The following is a 23,319-nucleotide window of genomic DNA, read 5'->3' as shown; positions in this document are numbered from 1 at the left end:
ATCTATTAATACCCCATATGTATAGGTTTCATATAGTATCATCGAATGACTCTTTTTGAGGTTTCTTTTGACTCTTTCAGCAAATGGGCTAGGAAGGTCGTCTATAAATTTTGATTTCCAATGTACATTATTACATTCTGGGAGTTCCATAACTCTACTTAGAAATGTATCTTTATACCATCTAAAATCTGAAAGTGTCTTACACCTTAGATTTTGTAATAATGTTCTAATTGTATCACTATAATCACTGAACCTTCCCGTGAAGTGCTCAATGATGTTAATCGCTAGCGTATAAACCGCATGTTCAGTTAGACTATTGTTTTCTTGTTTTACAGTGTTAAGAATAGAATCTCTATTTTCTTGGGAAAAATAATTATCCCACCAACTTTTTAATTGTCCAGTAAATCCAACAACAATCATTGTCGCTATTGTTTTATCACTATTTTTACTATTTTTACAAACTCTTGAGTACATTAACATCCTATGTACTGTATTATAAATTTGTTTGTTTGAATATCCATCAATATTCCATTCATATATTTTGTTTCCCGAATAACTAATATCAATTGTATCTGTGTATTCTTCATGTAAAACATCCATTGGTGTTGGTCTATTATAGTAAAATTTACTCTATATAGGCTTATCAGCCCATTTATCTATTTTATTAATCTGATCTCTATTTTCCTTGTCTAAGGTCTTAATACTTAGCTTGCTAAATTTTTCTTCAAGAATTTTTTCAAATTCTTGCATTGGCCTTAGTTTTAAATCAGATATGATTGGAGGTGGTTGGAAGGTTGGTAAGGCTTCTTTTTCTTTTGGGGTTATTTTTAACGCACCTGGTTTGATTTCATTTATTAATTTTATTAATTTTTCAATTTTATTTTCTATGGATTGTAATTGTTCTCCTAGAATATTTAGGAACAGACTTGTATAATTTTGTTGTTCAAACATATTATTAATATGCTTGCATGTTATTGGAAGTGTATCATTTTCAATTAAATTTTTGTATGGCGCGAAATTTATAATTTTCTCTCCCTTTTCAATATGGAAAGGTTGTTGAGGTGGATATGTCCCTAAATAGGTTTTACCTGATTCTAATTTAAAAGTTCTTTCAATTACTGAAATATAATTTTTTTACATAGGTGCTTATGAACCAAGAGGTAAAAGGGATTAAGCATTTTTAACCGTACATAATTCATAAAATTCTTTTTCGAATTGTTTTATTTCTGAAATATGAAAACTTTCAAAAAACCATTTTCTGAATTGGGTATTACCCGGATTTTTGAATTCATTAGAGATTATTTTTCTGGCTGGAGAATCAGTATTGAAGTCTATTTTGGGTGTACTAATCATCTAAATAGAAAAGTCCATGTCCGACATTGTCGGTTCTGGTCCATTTAGGGTTTGTGTATTGTTTTCCCTAACAATATTTTGTCTATTGATATATAATTTTTCTGTAATTGGAGTTGAATCCTCTGAAAACGTTGTTTCCCTTATTTGAGAGGTGGATGCCCTAGAAGGATATTCGACCTTGTAATCTAATGGTGAGATATATGATTTAATAGAGCCATGTCTTTGTATTGGACATAACTTTAGGTTTGTGTCTTTATATATATGATTATTGTCTATTGATATATAATTTTTCTGTAATTGGAGTTGAATCCTCTGAAAACGTTGTTTCCCTTATTTGAGAGGTGGATGCCCTAGAAGGTTCTGAACAAAACACCAAACAACCCAAGATACACGAGTATCACGAGGCCGAGAAAGAAGGACTAGAAAAGGGAGGGTCTTCTCATTCCCCAAAAGGGGAGAAACAAGGAAAATATGAGGAGAGCGAGAGATCGACGAGGTCTATTTTTGAATCAATCGAAGCTTTCAGATTTTGGGCGATTGGAGCTAGGAATTAATGTTGGTTTCATGATTGACTGGAGTATCATACTTGAACGATCCATACCATTTCCCATGTTTCGCTACTCGTATATAGGTACTAGTGTTTTATTTTTTTAGATTTAGGACCATGACATAGACATGTTTAGGAACAAAATTATACAATATTAGACACATGTTTATGCTTGGATTACCTTTAGACGCATCCCAATGATTGAATAAACAAATAAGGTGTAGACTAATATTTTTTTTAATAGTCAAAAGTTTAAAGTAAATACTATAATGTGACAAGCACGTGAGATATAGAACGGGAGGCCTTATTCACGTGTAACCAAACATCGAACCATGAACATAATTTCTAAAATGTGTTTTAACACACAAACTACTTTTCTTTCTTAATTTCTCGAGTTGTAAATTAAGTGATCACTCTAAAAAATTTAAAGCTAGTCTAAATCGATGTTTTAAATTCATTCTAATCAAGACTACCATTTTGGTTCTTCGTCTCACTCGAGACTCGAGAGGAATATGAGTTATGGTGCTCGACTATCGATCAACGAAAACCCTTCTCGGGAAGAGTCGATTTTTGACATTACAATTTTAATACCAAAAAAACATTTTTACAAATAAATAATTAATAATACACTCTACAATAATTATAAAATAAAAAATTTATTAAATATATTGGTATACGAGTCTAAATAATATTTATAAATTAAAAATATATATTACTTAATTAAATCATAATTTTCATTTTTCAAAACTTATTTTCCTTCCTCCAACAAATTTACAATTTAACTCTCCATGTATTTATATTCCCTATAATCTAAATATTTTCATTTTTTTCTCCAAAATTTTGGAGGTATCTATTCTCTTATAACTTTCTCTCTGATTTAGGTTGGAAGTAGATCGATATGAATAACGCAAAAATGTTAAGTTCCACAAATAATTATAACTAAATAAACTTATATGAAACAACTTATAGAAATTTGTAGTTGAGGCGTGTTGAGCACTGTCCTAAGAGATATTTTTGCCTATTCGAGTAGGTTACTCTTGCTTTAGGATTTTAATGATACTCCCTTTCAGAATTCAACAACTCATTTTCGTTAATGCCGCAGCTTAACGAGTCTTAGAGATGATTAATGCCGCAACTCATTTTGTAATTTAAACGCTGTAAATTAATTTCATAATTTAAGAGATGATTAAATGAAAATAATAATTTAGAAATAATTAATATTAATATTTATCCAACCATTTATTCTCAAAATATAAAAATTGAATAAAATCATATTCATCTACAACTATAAGATTTGTTTGTATAAGAAAGGGAATGTCAAACAGATTTTTGACAACTAAATTGGTTGGTTTCTATAAAAAGAAAAATTACATTAATACTCAATTCATCTTATAAATTACCAAAATATTGTTCTAATTCAATCAACTAATAATTTATATTACTTATTTTTTCAAACAATTATTGTAAAATATCCAACAAAAATCTTAAATAACCACAAAACGAAATATCCCATAAAAAGTATGAATAGCAACGTGAGATAATGATGAAGAAACATGGCCGACTTCAAGAAATGTTTGAAATTGAAATTGAGTGCCAACTAATTTTCAAAACATAAAAATGTTAAAATAATAATTCATTCACACTTGACACTATTCCTATTCTTCCCAACACTAACTATAAAAACCCACAATTTCTACTCAAACAATCATCTTCTCCAAACAAAAACCCATCAATCATCTATCTGCCTCACTCATTAACAAACCAAAAATGGCCAATTTTGCAGCCCAATTTCTAGTCGCCATGGCCACAGTTCTTGCATTTGTATCCATGGTGGCTGCACAAGATGCCCCTGCACCAGCACCTACATCCCAAACTGGCGCCGGTTTCACCTCATCCATCTCAGCAGGAATCATCTCTGGTTCTCTCCGCCGTCACCCTCCTTATGAAATGAGACCTTCACCGGAAATGGGTTCCTTGTGATATTTAATTTCATCAATATATATATTGATTCTGAGTTGTAATATTTTTATTCCACATTAATAATAAAAAACAATATAATTTTCCATATCTCCATTATTAACAAAAGAATCATCATCAGAATTAAAACAATTATAAGAAATGATCAAAAAAAGGCTCAGAGAGTTGTAAATTGTGAATCAACAAGCTCTTAAACGAAGCTTTCTTAGTTTGATGGTATACTCAAAACATCATCGCCTTCAATCGATCTAACAAAAACAGGCCTCAGTCGTTTAAAAGATAGATTATCATCGTCAAAGAAAACCCTAAAAAAGGTTATTCAGATGGTACGGACAATATCAAACATCACTGGCCTAACATCAAATCTCATATTCGCTTCACATGGAATTAAAAAATCTATTAAAAAAAATGAAGAAGAGTTAAGAGAGATGAAATCTAAGAACTGAGATGGCAAGTGAAGGTGTTCATAACAGTGAAGAAGAGATAGGTGAATATAAAGATGAATTAAGCTAGACGATGAGACAACAGAAACCCTAATTTAAGAAATGACGGTATTCTTGGTCTATTGGGCTTAAGTCTTTATTTTTTTTTTATGGATCCAGTTTCAATCTATTTTATATTAGTTAGGCTAGTTTTTTTTTTCTCTTTAAATAATACTATTATATTCGAAATAATATTAAATTTATTTTTAAAATTTATTATATATAAAGTATACACAACAAGAAGGTAATTAATTATTTATTTTTATCAGGTTAGCATTGGGATATTGCATTTTTTTTTTTAGTTTAGGTGACATTCTTTTATTATTTTTAATATATCTTTTTTATAAAAAAAATGAAATTTTAAAAAATAACATGTTATAAATAGAAAGGTTTTCTTAGGTGGAACAAATATAAGGCAAGAAAATCTTTCTATATCACTCTTTAGAAACCCACACTTGCTTATATAACTCATGTATATTCTATAAATTATGCATACTGTTTTTATAGTATGTTTCCCTTGCATATTCATATCTTTATTAATGAACCAAGTATGATCTGTTTCAAAAAGACAATTTGTTTTCTAAGGTACCATCTGTTTTCCAAAGGCTAATCTGATCTGTTTTTCAAACAAGGGTCCCTTTTCTAAAAGAGCGGTCTGTTTTATAAAGAATGAACTGTTTTATAAACAAGGGTCTGTTTTCTAAACAAGGATCTGTTTTCCAAAGTATGAAACGTTTTATGGAATCATTGTGAACAATGATGTATGAATATTGACGGAATGGGAGGAAGGCTACGCAGGATGAGCTCTAGTAGTCTGATTCCAAAATATGTGTTGGGGTTTCTATTGGGACTGGACTTCTGGGACGAGCTCTAGAAGATCCTACCCACACAGACATGTGTCTAATCAGGTTGTGGACTTTAGGGATAAACTCCAAAGAGTGCCCTTCCAACCATGTGCTCAACATGATTCATAACTTTCAGGATCAGCTCTGAAATGTAAAGGGTCAGTATGTGCTCAAGGATGTTTATGTTCTAACCCTTTTATAAATTGTTTTACAAGTCAGTACATCAATACAAAACAACTTTTACTTGTCTTTTTATATTCTCTTTAAACATGCTTGCTGGGTCTTTAGACTCACTATACTTGTGTGGTATAGGTATACAACCATAGCAGTCTGTTGTCTTATGAAGGGAGGGTGGGCAGGGTGCAGGGAGGTGTGTGTGTGGGAAGAAGGACAATCAGAAGTTCAAAGTACTTTTATGGTCTAGTACTTAAAAGACCACTGTTTTTGTATTATGGGACCATCTTTTATTTGTTTTTGATGTAAAGGGCCGGTACTGTTTTCAAAAGGCCAAGTTTTGTGATTCCACTTATATATTTATAACGCTTCCGCAAATTTTCGGTTTTTCCGCCTAAGTATGTACGTTTTCAAATATTTTCTCACTCGGTCTAAGTATATTAGGGGTGAGGGGTGTTACATTTTAACTTTCTTATATGCTTCTTTCTATTATCTTCTTCAATGGATACAAATTTATCTTTTTAAGGTAATTTAACTGTCTGTAACACCAAACTAAAATTTAATTTTATCTCAAAATTGATTGTACTGTATAATTATTAAAGAATATGTTGCATTTTCCAGTCCAGTTGGGGACAATAAAAATTTGGTGAAATATATAAGTTTTTGAGGTTGTTGGACAGAGAAAATGAAAGAAGGAAGTGGATACATATTGTTATATTTTAGCGTTTCATTATAAATCAAACTCAGATAATTATTCAAAATAATGATTCTGATTATATGAAACAAAATTAATTTCCATTAAAATTGATACCTTATTTGTAGAACTTATACTATTGGGATCGATAATTTTTACAGCGTTTTGATTAAACCATCCAATTGAAAGTGTAAATTTCTTCCACAATATTGCAATTCTCTTTCAAAATACACACAAAAAAATTTAAAATATTTGTATTCAACCAAAATCAAATTCAATTCCTACTTATTAATCATTTTCAAACAAAAATCCTACTTATTATTTATTAATAGGTCTTATTAGGTGTACAATTAAAATATTAAAATTATTTTTGATTAATAAAGTATAGAAACTCATTTTAATTAGTTTATATAATAGATGTTATTGTCTTCAAAATTAAACCCATTGAATAAATAATTTATTGGTAGTTACCTCACATAATATAATTGTTCTCTATTCCCTCATTAGCTAATAATAAAAAAAAAAATCACAATTAAAAAGTAACATGTACTACATGATGAATGCCTTAGTCTAGCAATGAATGAAGAAGGTAATCATTTGATTGGGTCAATCTTTTTGAACTTATGATCCGATAGTTGCAAAAAGAACCACCACTAAGTAACAAATACTACATATTAAAGAATTAAAATTTCTAATGAGTTTCATAATTGATATTTCTAATGAAGTTTAGGTTATATTATTCCAGAATTGATATTTTTATTGAACTTTAAACCTTCAATTAATTTTCTTTAAATGTAAAATAATAAATTGTTATGAAAATTATTGTGTTTAATTTAATATATATATTGAACATAATTTAATTTGGTTAAATAGATATAACTAATAAAATTTAGTTAAACTTGATCAACATCTAAATCTAAGAATAACATAAAAAGAGAATAGGAACATTTAGAATTAGAGAATTGGTAGGGCCGCGCAAACGCAGCCCCTCAGCAACAAATAATGACGTAGATTCAACCACAATGGGCTGATCTTAGATAAGCACCCTTTCTATGTGCAATGAAAGTCACTGACCTAGGCCATAAGCCTTCATGATCGCCCAAATACCCCGTCCAGGTAAGTAAGTATTTCCTTTGCCAGGCCCATCATTTTATATTACGTGAATTATGAACCAATTCTTTTATCTCCCGATGTGGGAACAAATACTCGTAATATTGCTTCTTGTTTCTCACACCGCCCTCATAAGATCAGAAGAAGGGAGAAAAAACTATGACTTTGCTGCTGGTTCTTCTTGGTGAGATGATAACAAGGTAAAGAGTTATTTCATTTGTCTTCTCTTAAGAAGTAATCAGTGTTTGTTACAAAGGAATTTCAGTGATATTGATTTTAAGTTCAGTTTTTGGGTTTTCTCCTGGAAATGAAATTAAGGGTAGTTCTAATGTAAAAGTTCTTTGAATTTGCAGTCAACTAGATTGTTGTTGCATTTACTAATAAACTCAAAGTGGGATTGTTTGATGACGATTCTTATCGACTATCGATTCGCCCAAAATGATGAAACTTCGGGGAAAGCCTGAAGTGATTCAAAGTGAAGCTTAAGGTTTTGTGCATCATTAGATTTTAGGAGGTTTGGCTCAAAATAACAATGCATATGTCCTCTAGGGTAGTTCATTCTATAGAATCCAATGGTTCAGGTAACTCTAGCTTTCAATGTTCATGGGATTTTTGAATGAGTGGAAATATGATGCAATTGTATGGTTTATGAATTTGTTTGATTTGTGAATATGTTTTTGCAGAATCTAAGTTGTTTAAATTACTTTCTTACTCTCAAATCCTAAATGAAATGGGGAAGGGATTTGAATGCCGAATGTAGTAGATATGCACCCTGAAACAGGTGATGTCTTAATTTGACGGTGACTGCAATTGTAATGAACTAAACCTAACTTTGGTTGAGAAACTATTTGATAAAGTATTCCTGCCATATATACTTTCTTCCCAAAAGGAACCCTTTTTCTTTGCCTGGAAGGTATAACCAATTTGAGCGGCTGTTCATTATCATAGAGAACATGAATTTCTTCAAATGTCCATAATGCAGCTCACTATCACATATCTTTATCTTTGGACTCTAAGAAATGCTGAAAAGTTGAGAGCACCAAGGAACTTCAAATTTGCACTTAACTCTGCGTGAAATATTAAAGACTACTTGCCATAAACCATTTAACATTTTCTTTCAAATCTTCCAAAGATATTGTAGTGACCAAATTCTGCCTAGTTTTAGAAGTTTATACACTAAATTTAGTGCTCACGCTTTCTTGAAAAAAATCAGCATAGAAGGAACCCAACAATGGTGTTTTGGTGGGAAATGTGTGAAAACGTAACTTAGTGATCTAAAATTGTATCAGTTACCCATCTGGGTTAGAGCATCTTAAAAAACAATGGAGGTTTATTTGAAGAGATTTTATTGATAAAAGATTTTATTGAGATCAATTAAACTTTTTCTTATAGCATTTTTTTCATGTTGGTTGTAGAGCAGTGTGTAAACTTGCTTCATATCTACGGTTGAGCAACTGTTAATTCTAAAATTTAAATAGTTACCAACATCTTTTTAGTGTTCAAGCCAAAAATTTATTCAACCTATCTTTATAATAAAGCAAATATTAATGTCATATAACTTAAATAAAAGAATATGTTCCTACTAGTGAATTCGTTTTGGAACAACAGTTCATTCATTTAGTCATTGTTAAAGTTATTTTTAAAAAAAAAATTGTTTGATAATTGATTTTTAAAAATCAGTTTTCTGAATTAAAAATACCAAAATATCCTTATCGTGTATGATAGAGATGTCTGGATGGTTGATTAATTTTCAACTAATATCAATGGAAAACAAATAATAAATCAATTTCAACCTGAAAATAGAATTCTAAATGTGACATTGACACTAAAGTTTAAATTAAACTAGATTATAATCCTAGTTTCTTTAACTTAACGGTAATAAAGTGTGGATATTCTCAACTTACTTAAGGTCATGAATTATGTGCTTAACTCGTTTTTCAATTTTTACTTTAAAAAAAGTTGGATTATATCAGTAATATTCTTTTGATTGTGTTTAACTCGTTGTCCTATTTTTATTTTTCAAAAAATTAAAATATATCAATTCGGCACACATCTCCCGCCTCCATTACACAAAACAGATTTGGGGTATTCCATTGCTAATAGGCCTTTTCCTACCAAGAAAAAACTGAATAAACACACATGTCAGATGTCAACCACGATTCTTCCATTTTTTTCTCTATTTTGTTTGATGCTATCAATTTCCCGACGCTCCTATGCGGTTTTCTAAAAAAAAAAAAAAAACTCTACTTTTTATCTATTTAACATAATATTTTTCAAGTTTTTTTTGTCATCAATAATACTCTTTAAACTTTATATAATTTCATTAAATTTGATGCAAAATGCAAAACTATTTATTTAAAATAATTAATTAGGTCAAAATTACTTCTCCTCCAATCTAAGGAATATTATCTATTTATGTGATTAATTCACATACAAGATATGATTTATATATTTAATTTTTCAAATAAATATTCTTCAATGAAATAAAATTAAATTATAAACTTATAAAAATATTCTTATAAACTTTAGATATTTTTGTATTGAAAAATATATGTTGACTTAAATTTAAATGATCCAATCTTTATCAACTAACAACATTTCAAAAATAATTAAATTTAAATAATAATATTTTTTTATAGTCATATCAGTGCAACTACACTAATTTGATTTGAACAACGCTTAAAAAATTATAATATATATATATATATTTAATTTCAATTTCAATGTGTTTGGATGACCGAGTTAAGAGTTGTGGTTAATTTAAATATTTATTTGAGAGTAAATAAATATTTGAGTCAAATCGTGGGTTGACTCGTGCATAAACTTAAAATTATTAAATAAAAAATGTGATACACAAGTCTCAAACAATTGTCATCTAACAATATAATATATATAATATAAGTTCAACATTTTAATCAACTAAACTAATAATATTTTATATTTTAAATTCAACATCAAAATTAATGAATTTATATCATTTCTAATCATTTAACTTTAACATTTTAACCAATTTTAACCAACTAAGTTAATTCCATATATATATAATTACGAAATTTTATAAATTATATATATATATATATATATATATATATTACTGAAAGTTATATCAACTGCAAAAGCCGTCGTTAAAATTTATAATGCCGACTTATTAACGTCGGCTACCAAAACCGTCTCGTCTACGTTAAAGATTTGGACGTTAATTTTTAAAAAAATTTTAATCACGGCAATTTCCCCTAAAACCGTGGTTATTAAATGATATTATTAACCACAGTTTTAGGATAAAATCGTGGTTAATAAAATGATATTATTAACCACTACTTTAGGACCGTGGTTAATAAAATGATATTATTAACGTCGGCTCTCCTCCTAACGCCGACATTGATATTGTTTGGTTTCGGGTTTTGGCTATTTTTTGAATTTTATAAAACCTGTTTCATAAATAAAAAATACCATTCATAAATAAAAATCACCAAATTTCAAAACCTCAAAGCATCTCAAATCGTATTAGTACAAAAATCTGAAATATACGTCAATCGTTACTGATCGGGGAGAGGAGGGGACATCTTAGACATGATTGTCCTTATAGACTCTTGTTGTGCGCACTAGTCACATCTCTTCCATTTCACATGTATGTTGTGAATCCGTTGTTGCATGTTCATATTCCATCTGTTGTTGCATGTTCTTGTTCTCCTCCATGAGCAATTTTTGTTGTTGACGTTAAGACACACATGAGCTGTTGATGCTTGAGGAAGAACTTCCTCGTTAATCGGGTCTAAAATGAGTTGAACGTATTCCCGATCTCATCCCGATCACCCTCCTGTGTCCCTGTGGTCCCAAAGAAGACTCAAGGATCTCAAAAGGAGGATTGATCTTTATTTATACATATAACCGACAGACCTAAAGTGTGAAAAAAGTAGGTAAATTGATTTTTTTTACACAATCCATACATAAATAAAGTATAATAAAAACTATAGTAGTAATCACCCTCTTATGGGAGATTTCAACCCAGTACTTATTTGGTTACTTAAATCTCAACTTCCAAACCTTGGTGACATAAATTACATCAAAGTTAAACAAGCTTACAAGCACAAGATGCTTATTATTAGTCTTTGGCTTATGAACAATAAAAACTAACAATTCCATTGAAGTTCATGTGGGGTATAAGCCTACTGCAATGATCAAACATTCTTCACAAATAAAGGAGATCTAACTGAAATAAACCTGACGTAAACCACCTCCAAGTTTAACAATTTGATTAGTCATGTTGGTGAAGTCTAAAACAATATCTCCATGCATTTGAAAACATAATTTGAAGTGATTAATTTGTATGTAAAGAAAAGTTAATTTACAAAGTAATATCAAAAATGTAAGAGGTGAAATTGGAACTCACAACAATCAATTTGATTAGTCATGTTTTTTTAGGTCTAAAACAATATCTCTAGGTATATGAAAACATAATTTAAAGTGATTAATTTGTATGTAAAAAAAAGTTAATTTACAAAGTAATATCAAGAATATAAGGTGAATTGGAACTCACAACAAGACGATCAATTTGATTAGTCATGTTGGTGAGGTCTAAACAATATCTCCAGAAAACAATATCTCCAGAAAACAATATCTCCAGACATCTGAATACATAATTTAAAGTGATTATTTAGTATGTAAAAAAAAGTTAATTTACAAAGAAATATCAAGAATATAAGAGGTGAAATTGGAACTCACAACAAGACGATCAATGGAGTTTGATATAGAAATTGAAGGTTTAATCGGCTGAAAGAAGATGCGGCGCGGCGCCACGGACGGAAGAAGGAGGCGATACGAGGAACGAACGATGGGCAAAGGCTTGCGGCTGCGGCGAAGAATCGCGGGAGAGAACGCTTGTGGCTGCGGAGCGGAGAAGAGAGAAAGAAGAAGTTGATTCAATTTATGCAAGTTATCAACGTCGGCATTAGTTATCGTATGCCGAATATTCATTTAATAAATATTAACCACGGTTTACCATAAAGCCGTGGTTAATATTATAGGTTATTAATCATGGTTTTATCAAAACCGTGGTTAATATTCATTTAATGAATAATAATTTTTCAGTAGCTCTTGTTTATTAACCACGACTATACTAAAGCCATGGTTAATATTCATTTAATGAATATTAATCACGGTTTTACAATAAAGTCGTGGTTAATATTATAGGTTATTAACCACGAGCTTTGGTAAAATCGTGATTAATAGTCGTGGTTAATATTCATTTAATGAATAATAATTTTCTAATATCTCTTTTTTATTCACCACGACTTTACTAAAACTGTGGTTAATATTCATTTAATGAATAATAATTTTCCAGTAACTCTTCTTGTTAACCACAACTTTACTAAAGCCGTTGTTATATAATATTAACCACGCCTTTATGGTAAAACCGATGTTACTATTAAAAACATTTATTTTCCAGTAGCTCTTCTTTATTAACCGCTTTACTAAAGCCGTGGTTAATATTCATTTAATAAATATTAATCACGTCTTTATAAGTTATTATTAACCACAACTTTACCATAAAACTGTGGCTAATAATATTTATAAAAATGACGGAAAAAAGGCTGAGAAACCTGACTTTTAGCCACGACGTTCATGACCAAAACCATGACTAATAATAATGGCGGGAGAGTGACAGAAAAGTCAGAACATTTCTAATATGCTCTTGAGTAGCTCGATCAAAGTTTGGCTCACACTCGTTTTCATTGAGCTCAAGTCGAGTTCAAGTAGCTCGATTATAAAATTGTGCTCTTGCTCGAGCTTTATATTTGTTGTTCGATTAACATAATTTCCTTTTGTCCCGTAAGACTTCCATTTTCAAACCCTCTATCTTTCTCCTTTCATTCTCAAACAACCAAATCTCATCTCTTTCTCTTCTCCTTTTATTTCCGTTTTTTCCTCCTTCCATTCCTAACCGCCAAATTCACCTCTCTTTTCTCCTTTTATTTCCAAACGGTCAAATCTCTCTCTCTTTTCTCCTTCTATTTTTAACGGTTAAATCTCTCTCTTCTCTTTTCTATATCTTTCAGATTATTTATCCATCAAAATACTTTAAAACATATATTTTTTTGAATTCTACTATTAACCGAGCAACTTTTTCATTGCCTTCAACCCTTCACTATTTAATATATTGAATTTTGTAGAATTTGAAAATCATTAATATTATGTTTGAGATATTATTTAGTAGTAAAATATAATTTTAATTAATAAAATTTAACTTTCAAGTTTTCGAGTTCGAGTAGCTCAAATTGTAATCGAGCCGAGTTCGAGTATATATTTTGGTACTCGATCGAGTTCGAGTATTTATAATGTAATTCAAGTTGAGTTCGAGTAGTATGATACTCAGCTCAACTCAACTCGTTTACACCCCTAGGGTCGCGCACTATGAGCGTTTTTTATATTTTTATTAGACAAAATTAACCGGGTTAATTAATTTAAATATAAACTCAATCGTAAGTTAATGGGTATGCCAATTTTAAAAAAAATTATTTTCTTTAATTTAATAAAATATATATATATATTTAAAAAATTAATGAAGGTGTATTAATTAAGAATGTAAAATATTTTCTTTTTAATTTTACTTAATATTACTTTTTAATATATAATTATATATATAGATAAATAATTTTATTTTTATTAATAATTTTATATTTATATAATTATATATTAAAGGTATATAACAACTTATTTAAAACTTAATTCATAATATATTTATATAAAAATGAATTAATTTATTTAATTATTTGTTTCTCTTTATATTAAAAAATATGAGGTGAAAGTAGAAATTATTGAGTATGAAAAATATCTTTTTTAATATGAGTGTAATGATTTATTTTTAATTGTTAATGTTTATAATTCGAAACTTGCCAGGTAGTAATGTAATGATTAAATGTTTATAATTTATAATAAAAAAAATCAGTAGTTCGAATCTCACTAGTTTCAAGTTTGAATAATTATAAAATTTTATATGAAGGAGTGCAAAATGATCGGAATGATAGATCAATTAGGGAACAAATAATATGTTGGTTGACCGAAGTGAGAAAGTCTATTATATTATTATATAATAAGATGAGTGTGTTCAAATGTGCTCAAAATGTTAATCTGATTGGTGTTGGTTGACTGAAGTAAGAAAGTCTATAATATGATAAGATGATTGTGGAACTAAAAGTTATATTGGTTGATTGAAGTGGAGATGGTAAGAGGTTGATAAAGAGGAGATTTTTGAGTGAATGAGAATGTTTGTAATATGATACATAGTCCGGTTGCAGATAACAATGAATAAGTTGGTTACTTGATATGAGAGATAATAGATGTCGATAATGAGGCATTTTTTGGGTGAAATGAGAAGCTCTGCAATATGATATATATAGTTCAGTTACGAGTAACAATTGATATGTTGATTACTTGAAGTTGCTGGAAATGAGATTTTTTTAGTGAATGAGGCAAATGATAATTGTAATATTTTGCATTTTAACCGTGTCTTTTTTGCAGCTTTTGTAGTTGCCGGGACTATGTGGTATGGTTCAACAACTACCCCGATCAAATTATTTGGGCTTACTCGTTATCAATGGGATTAGGGGTACTTTCAGCAAGAGATATATCGAAGAGTTAGTGTTGGTCCAGCTGAAATTCAAAGTTTAGTAGAAGTTTGGTATAAGATTCCTGAAAAATAGCTTTTTATGATTACATTGGTAATAATCTAGCCAAGGGGATTATTCCGAGCAGGCCCCATAAATATTGGGGATGGAATAGTGGTTGGATGGTTAGGACACTATTTTTTTTTAGAGATTTTAGAGATAAAGAAGGATATGAACTTTTTGTACGCCGTATGCCTACTTTTTTGAAACATTTCAAGTTGTTTTAGTAGATAACAACAAAATTATTAGAGATGACGTTTCTTTTCGAAGAACAGAATCAAAATATGGAAATCATTCTAGTAACCTCTAATGACACTAATGAAGTAAATCATTCTAGTAACCTCTAATGACACTAATGAAGTTTCAAATTATATTATAGTTCTCTTGTTCTTCCAGAATATTAAAACTCGTTATGTTCATTAATGTTTATATATGTCGTATATTTGGATTATATATATATATATATATATATATATATATATTTTTTTTGTTTGTGTGTTTTCTCTTTTATTTTTTTTAAATGTAAAATAAATGTTATATTTTGTTCAAAAGGATCAATTGAAATATATATTTTATTTTAATTGAAGTAATAATTTATATATATATATATATTACAATTAATATTCTCAATTTAATATATATATATTAAATTAAAATTATTTATATTAATTTTTTTATTCAATTAATAATAATTAAATTACAATTTTCCTTGTAATGAAAATATATTTTAATCAATTTGTTATACTAAATCAAAATCTCCTTAATTATTTTAAATATTCTAATTAAGAATACTAATAATAATACTAAAATGATATATAGTAATGGATAAAATTTATATAAAAATCAAATAACAAAATGAGAATAATAGATAAATAAATAGTGTAAGAGTTTGTATTATTATTTTATTATTATACTATATTCTTACTACACATACAAAATTAAAAATAAATATAGTTCATTGTTTATGTTATATGTTAAACCAAATTACAATAATCTATGTAATTTCAATTGACTTTTCTCTTTATAATTTATATCTTTCACACAACCTAAGTTAGACAAATTGAACCTACTCTAAATCTAGAATATATTACATTGCATAACTCTAAGAAATGTAATTCTCTTTTAAACAAAAATATAATAATTCTCGATAACTATTAATTTATGAAATAAAGTGATAAAGATAAATATTTATGTAAAATAGTTAGAACAGTTAGAATTGTTACATTAATATTGTTTACCAATTCTCGAATTTATAACTCAATAGAAAAATTAAAAAGATAAATGCATATTAATCAAATTATACACTACATTAAACAATATTTTTTAAGTAACATCTTTAATATTTATTTATTCTTAAATAATTTACGGAAAGAAATACTATTAAGATTTTCATTAATGATATAATAAAAATATACAATACAGGTAAAGAATTTTGTAATATAAGAAAAAAAATATGCAAAATAAAGTAAAAAATTTAATACATGGAATATGGATTTAGTAAAAATATATTTTTTTAAATAGTTGGTCCATGTGGAGCTTTTTACATCACTAGATTAGATAATTTTGATTAGGAATTTCACACACAAATAGCATAGGAGCTTGGCAATCTTGAATTTAATTATATAAATAGGCCCTCCCTAATCCATGCATACACACATCTCCTCTTTCATATTTCATCTAAACATCCTTAATTTGCAATTTAAAAAGCTATGGTGAGGATAAGCAAAGGGCGTAAAAAAATCACTATGACCAAAATGCAAAATGAGAGCAACCTTCAAGTTACCTTCTCCAAGAGAAGAACTGGATTATTTAAGAAGTCCAGTGAACTGACTACACTTTGTGCTGCTGAGATGTTGGTTATCGTCTTCTCTCCGGGGAAGAAGGTGTACTCATTCGGTCACCCAAGTGTTGAGGAATTGGTTGATCGATTCATGGGTACTCATGGCTTGTCCTCCGGGCTTTCTCATGAGACCCAACAACTAGTGGAGGCTCACCGGATGTCTAACATAAGGGATATGAATACTCGACTCATGGAGGTTCAGGAACAATTGGAGGTGGAGAAAAGGCGTGGGGAGGCGGTGACTCGAGCCTTGCAGCATGGAAGGGAACATAGGTGGTGGGAGGGTTCAATTGAGAAGATGACATATCTTCAACTTGAGCAGCTCAAAGGGTCTCTCGAGAATGTGAAGGCCATGGTTGCTCAAAACATATCGGAGGTTTCCAACCCGCTTCATTTGCTTGCAGCTACTAGTGGACCACCTAGTTATCTTTAAGAATTCCTCCAAATTGATGGCTACAATATCCTCATTCCAAATATTACTTTTGACACAAAATTATCATTTTACTTTTCTTTAAACTCTTTTCTTTCGTATGGTTTCTTTTTATAATTAGGTTTTTTTGTTTTGTTTTAAAGTGTTGTCAATCATATCATAGTATAATAGCTACAATATTTAAATCATTTAAATTATAAAATAAAATATCAAAATATTCTTACTTTATTTTTATTAAATATAAATTAATATTTTAATAATTAAACTTAGATAAATATTAAACAATCTACTTTTTTTTTTTTAATTATTATTAAACAAGTTTTTTTCCCAATAAAATTCATAAATAACCTAAAATACCCAAAGTCCTTCATCTGTTCATCTTTGAGCCCATGTAATCCCTGATAATTACCTAAGTGAGTTTAAAAAAATCCTTTTACACTTTAAATATATATATTAGTTTCCTTATAAACTTAGTATAATGTTTATAGATTAAACATGATGGGAAAATGTATTCTTTAAAATAGAACATTTTTGAATTAATTTATCAATTATGTAATTCTGATTTCTCTTAAACTGATTTAGAACTTAAAAAAAAATAAAATTCAAACGTTTAGAACGTAGCCCAAAAAATAATCAACAAACTGTCAACGTTTGAAGTCGATCAAACGGTGCAAATTTCGGCAAACGAAAATCTTCTCCGGCTACTACCTCAAACTTTTAAATCCGTTTTTGCTCTAATCTCTTTTGTTATTCTCAAAACTCAGTTAATTTAAATGAAAAATAATGTCTCTTCACATTATATACTGTGAACCTAAATAAAGCTCCCACCAAGTTAGGTCTCTCCAACTAGAGGATAAAATCCAACAAAAACATAAACTATGTAATACTTACAATATTTTTTCTATTTTAATATGATATTAGAACTATGTTTTATATTTGAAGTAAAAGAATCTTAGTATTTTGCTTTCTTCGTCCCTATTATTTTAGTAATGAATGAAGTGCTCTAATAAATTTATTATTATTATTATTATATATATATATTTTTTAATAATTTTTACTCCTAAATTTTCTTATATATTTTCTTAATAATTTCTACTCCTAATTTTTTTTATAAGTTATGTGAAACTCTATAGTTATTTTTATTAGTGGTTGTTTCTTATAAGTAGTTATTGTCTATTTTATTTGTTAGTCTTTTGGAAAACATATAAGATTTTTTTTTGTTATTTAGTCGACAATGTTATCCGTTGTTGAATAAATTACAATACTTTCACAAGTAACATCAAAATTATCTTTTAAGTTATTATTACACCCCAACAATCAATAGTAACATAATTCTACATTTTTCGTTAATAAAAAGTGATCAGTTATGTTTACATGTTGTGTAGATGAAAGTTAAGATTTTAATTCCGTTTAGGCCATCTGGTCCATTAGAGTCATTCCATGTCATCTCCATCTGCAAAATGTGTTTTCATAATATTAAGGAGATACAAAATCGTTGGAAGAAGAAAAACCTAAATTTAACCTTCCAACAAAAACGGTGTCACCTCCTTTACACCAAAATTTAGACAAAGACTTATATACTCCACATACTTCCAATACGTGCTGAAATCTAATACAACTAAAATTATTTCATAACATCTTCACAATTAACTACATTACAACTGTCACTTTATTCTCGTGATTATATTTAACCTTAATACTTTTCTCTCTTATATCAAAATCTTCTTTCTGAATCTATGCAACTGCAATGAAAACTTGTCAGTTATACAATTATCAATTCAAGTTTAGTAATGAAAAGAGAATCCAACATAAAAAATAAAGGGTTTATGTTTTGTATCATCATCACAACCAAAAATATGTTTATAGGTTCATTCATAAACACTTTTGCAATATACTTCTGAAAAAATGTTAATAAATTTATGGATACAAAAAGATGTATTTAGCTGAGATACAATGAAAATAGAAACCTCCCACTCTGAAAGAGAGTAATATTTGAAAATAAATTTGTAAATAAACATTAATATGATACTTAAAATATAATTGAGACATTAAGATTTCTTTTAAAAAAAAGGTAAGACCTTGATTTATATTGTTTTTCTTTGAGCCAATATGAGTTTATAAGCTGCATATATCACTTCTAGGGTACCATTTCCCGTGCAACACTCATACAAAAACATTTAATACCAAGTCTTTCAAAATTTCCTTGAATGATACTCAATTTTCATGTGCTTCTAGATGATCCATTTTGTTATAAACTACCAAACATGTTTCTGAATCTATGTAACTGAAACGAAAAGTTGTCAGTTATATAATTATCAATTCATGTTTAGTAATGAAAAGAGAATCTAACATAAAAAATAAAGAGTTTATGCTTTGTATCATCATCACAAACAAAAATATGTTTATAGGTTCATTCATAAACACGTGTGCAACATACTTTTGAAAATTGCTAATAAATCTATAGATACAGAAAAATGTCCCTAGTTGAGATACAATGAAAATTGAGACATCCCACTCTAAAAGAGAGCAATATTTGGAAACAATTTTGTATATAAACATTAATATAAGATTTTAAATATTCTAGAGATATTAAGATTTCTTTTAAATAAAGGTAAAAACTTTATTTATACTTTCTTCTCTTTGAGCCAGTATGAGTTCATAAGTTGCATGTATCACTTTGTGGGTACCCTTTTCAGTGGCAGCACTAATACAAAAAACATATAATTGTTGGGTTTTTGTTTTCCTTAGCCCATGAGGAAAAACCCAGCAAATAGGCTCATCTTGAGCCCCCACTTAATTCACTTATTTGGGAGCAAGATAAAAAGGGAGAAAACTTCTTTTGCAAGAAATAAGAGCAAAAGAAAGAGAGAGAAAAATCAAGAAAAAAAAGAGGAGAAAACTTCAAATATAGTAGTCTTAATGTTTTGATTATCACCGGAGTTTGCACCGTTGGATCGTCCTAATTTTTGGACAGAAGATTCAAAGCTTCTGGGCCAACATTCTGAACGGTGGAGATCGGATTCTAAGGTCTGGAGGTCGGGGTTTTGTTGCCGGAACAGTAGCAGTTATTTTGGTGATATTATTCCTTTCTTGTTCTTTGATTGTTTCTATATCCTTGATTTGCATGTTTCCAAGAGTATTATGAATTTGTATGCCTCTAATATTATCTAGAGAAGAGTTTTGTATTGCTCTCTTGCTGGTGATAGTGGATTTTAAGCGGCACTAGGTGTCCCGTGGTTTTTACCCATTGAGGGGTTTTCCACGCTAAAATTTTGTGTTGTTTGTGTGTGCTTGTTTGGTGTGTTACTCACTATTTTAGGGCTGTGTTGATTGCATTTTGCATACCTATTTGTTATCTTCCTTACAAGTTTAAACAGTTTGGGAAAGTGTTGTCAAACGAAGGATAAATTCCGCATTTTGTTGTTTATCATTGTGGTGCATTTCCATCAAAGTGGTATCAGAGCCTTGGTTGCTTATTTATAAATTGAACTGTTTGAACGATGGAAACTAATACAAGTATGATGATTAATTTGAATGGTTATAATTATCATGTTTGGAAGGCAAAAATGGAAGATCTCATATATGTGAAAGATTATTACTTACATGTTCTTGAGAATAAAACTATGGCTACTTTGTACATTACCGGATTCTTGGGAGACTTTTAGGGCATCCTTGTCAAACTCTACACCGGATGGTATTATCACCATGAAATTGGCTAAGGGCAGTGTTATGAATGAAGAGATGAGAAGAAAGTCAAAGGGTTTCTCTTCACAATCAGATGTCTTGGTTTTTGAAAAGTGGGGGAGAAGTTAGAGTAGAGGTCTAGGTAACAAAGGAAATCAGCGTGGTACTAGCAACTCCAATAAAGGGAAGTATGATATGTTAAGTGTTACTATTGTGGTAAAAAGGGGCACACATTAAAGTTCTGCAGACATGCAAAGAAAGAGAACAAGAAGAAAAACTACAACAACCAAAACAACAATCAAAGGAAAGATGATGATGGCGGTGACAAGGTTGAAGTGAATACCATCACTAATGATTTCTTTGTTTGTTGTGATGATAATTTGGTGAACTTTGCACATGATGAGGCGAGTTGGGTTATTGACAGTGGAGCTTCGTGTCATGTTACATCACGAAGAGATTTTTATTCATCTTACACTCTAGGTGATTTTGGGGATGTCAAGATGGGTAATAGTGGGCTATCAAAGGTTGTTGGTATTGGAGAAGTCTGTTTGAAATTTGATACTGAGATGGAGTTGGTTTTACAAAATGTAAAACATATCCCGGATATGAGATTAAATTTGATTTCTACAGGTTTACTTGATGATGATGGGTACAACAACTATTTTGGTAATGGTTTGTGGAAACTCACTCGTGGTTCTTTAATCATGGCAAGGGGTAAAAGGTGCTCAAAGTTGTATGTGGTACAACCGAAGATCTCCAAGAGCATTATTAATGCTGTGGAGAATGCTGATATGACTGAGATATGGCATAAGAGACTTGGCCATATGAGTGAAAAAGGCATGGCTTTATTGTCAAAGAAGGAAGTGTTATCATGTGTAAATGATGTCCAGTTGAAGAGGTGTTCTCATTGTCTTGCAGGTAAACAAAACAGAGTTTCCTTCAAGAGCCATCCTCCCTACAGAAGAGAGAACATACTTGATCTTGTTCATTCCGATGTTTGTGGTCCTATGAAGACAAAAACACTTGGTGGTTGCTCATATTTTGTCACATTCATTGATGACCACTCCCGGAAGGTATGGTTTTATACTTTAAAGTCTAAAGATCAAGTTTTAGATGTGTTTAAGCATTTTCATGCCTCAGTTGAGAGAGAGACTAGAAAAAAACTCAAGTGTATTCGGATAGACAATGAAGGTGAATACATTGGGCCATTTGATGCTTACTGTAGAGAGCATGGTATTCGGCATCAAAAGACTCCTCCAAAGATACCACAGTTGAATAGCTTAGAAGAGCAGATGAACAAAACATTGGTTGAGAGAGTCAGATATTTTCTTTCACATTCAGGGTTGTCGCGTTCCTTTTGGGGTGAAGTGTTGAACACGACGATACATGTTATTAATCTAACCCCTTGTGTTCCTTTGCACTTTGATGTTCCTAACAGGGTTTGGAGCGGCAAAGATGTTTCTTACAGTCACTTACGAGTCTTTGGATGCAAGACATTTGTGCATATTCCCAAAGATGAAAGGTCAAAGCTTGATGTGAAGTCTAAGCTTTGTGCGTTCCTCGGCTATGGAGATGATGAGTTTGGGTATAGGCTTTATGATCCAGTTCAGAAGAAGCTTGTTTGAAGTCGGGATGTTGTGTTTATTGAAGATTAGATTTTGAAGGATGTTGAGAAGACAGAGACAATTCCTCGACATAGTGATGATCTTCTTGATTTGGGTCTAGTTCCTCTACAACATGTTGACACACAGGTTGGAGATGATGTTCCTATTAATGACCATGGTGCTGATGATGTTGATGATCAAGAGCAAGATGTAGATGAAGTTGTTCATCCAGAGTTACCAGTTATAGACATGCCACCATCTGTTCCACTCAGACGGTCTATGAGAGATCGTCATCCTTCTGTATGTTATTCTGCAAATGAGTATGTTCTTCTCACTGATGAGGGGGAGCCTGAGTGTTATGCAAAAGCTATAGAAGATGAGTACAAGAAAGAATGGGCTGAAGCTATGCAAGATGAGATGGATTCCTTGTATAAGAACAATACTTATGAGTTGGTGAAGTTGCCTAAAGGCAAGAGAGAATTGAAGAACAAGTGGGTTTATAAGGTGAAGACCAATGAGTTCACCTCACAACCCAGATACAAAGCTAGATTGGTGGTCAAAGGATTCAACTAGAAAAATGGTATTAATTTTGATGAGATTTTCTCTCCGGTTGTGAAGATGGGTTCTATTCAGGTGGTTCTCGGTTTAACAGTCAGTCTTGATCTTGAGGTTGAGTAGATGGATGTCAAGACTGCTTTCCTTCACGGTGAATTGGATAAGGAAATCTACATGGAGCAGCCTGAAGGGTTTCAGGTAGAAGGTAAAGAAGACTATGTGTGTAGACTTCAGAAAAGTCTATATGGGCTGAAGCAGGCACCGAGACAGTGGTATAAGAAGTTTGAGTTTGTTATAGGGGAGCAAGGTTACCGAAAGACTACTTCAGATAATTGCATTTTCTTTCAGAGGTTTGGTGAT

The 23,319-nt window shown here is 30.1% G+C and overlaps 1 protein-coding gene, 1 long non-coding RNA gene and 3 other non-coding genes across 5 annotated transcripts; 2 read left to right on the top strand and 3 right to left on the bottom strand.

The window, feature by feature from the left end:
• Positions 1-4,030: 4,030 nt before the first annotated feature.
• Positions 4,031-4,116, bottom strand: LOC124937173. Its single transcript, XR_007099283.1, has one exon. It is a non-coding gene; the product is annotated as a small nucleolar RNA snoR116 (small nucleolar RNA).
• A 20-nt stretch (positions 4,117-4,136) lies between these two features.
• On the bottom strand, positions 4,137-4,231 carry LOC124937179. The gene has a single exon (XR_007099289.1). It is a non-coding gene; the product is annotated as a small nucleolar RNA snoR117 (small nucleolar RNA).
• Positions 4,232-7,037: 2,806 nt separating this feature from the next.
• LOC124937223 lies at positions 7,038-7,196 on the bottom strand. Its single transcript, XR_007099329.1, has one exon. It is a non-coding gene; the product is annotated as a U1 spliceosomal RNA (small nuclear RNA).
• Positions 7,197-7,237: 41 nt separating this feature from the next.
• Positions 7,238-7,966, top strand: LOC124933564. Its single transcript, XR_007098997.1, has 3 exons — positions 7,238-7,382; positions 7,536-7,763; positions 7,866-7,966. It is a non-coding gene; the product is annotated as an uncharacterized LOC124933564 (long non-coding RNA).
• Positions 7,967-16,555: 8,589 nt separating this feature from the next.
• Positions 16,556-17,119, top strand: LOC124934816 (agamous-like MADS-box protein AGL62). The gene has a single exon (XM_047475317.1). The coding sequence runs from the start codon at positions 16,556-16,558 to the stop codon at positions 17,117-17,119; it is 564 nt and encodes a 187-aa protein (XP_047331273.1).
• The last annotated feature ends 6,200 nt before the right edge of the window (positions 17,120-23,319 follow it).

Source organism: Impatiens glandulifera, chromosome 4, assembly GCF_907164915.1.
Source record: "Impatiens glandulifera chromosome 4, dImpGla2.1, whole genome shotgun sequence".
Classification (NCBI taxonomy): Eukaryota; Viridiplantae; Streptophyta; class Magnoliopsida; order Ericales; family Balsaminaceae; genus Impatiens; species Impatiens glandulifera.
The sequence above is the reverse complement of the archived record's forward strand: the minus strand, read 5'-3'. Positions and strand labels throughout refer to the sequence as shown.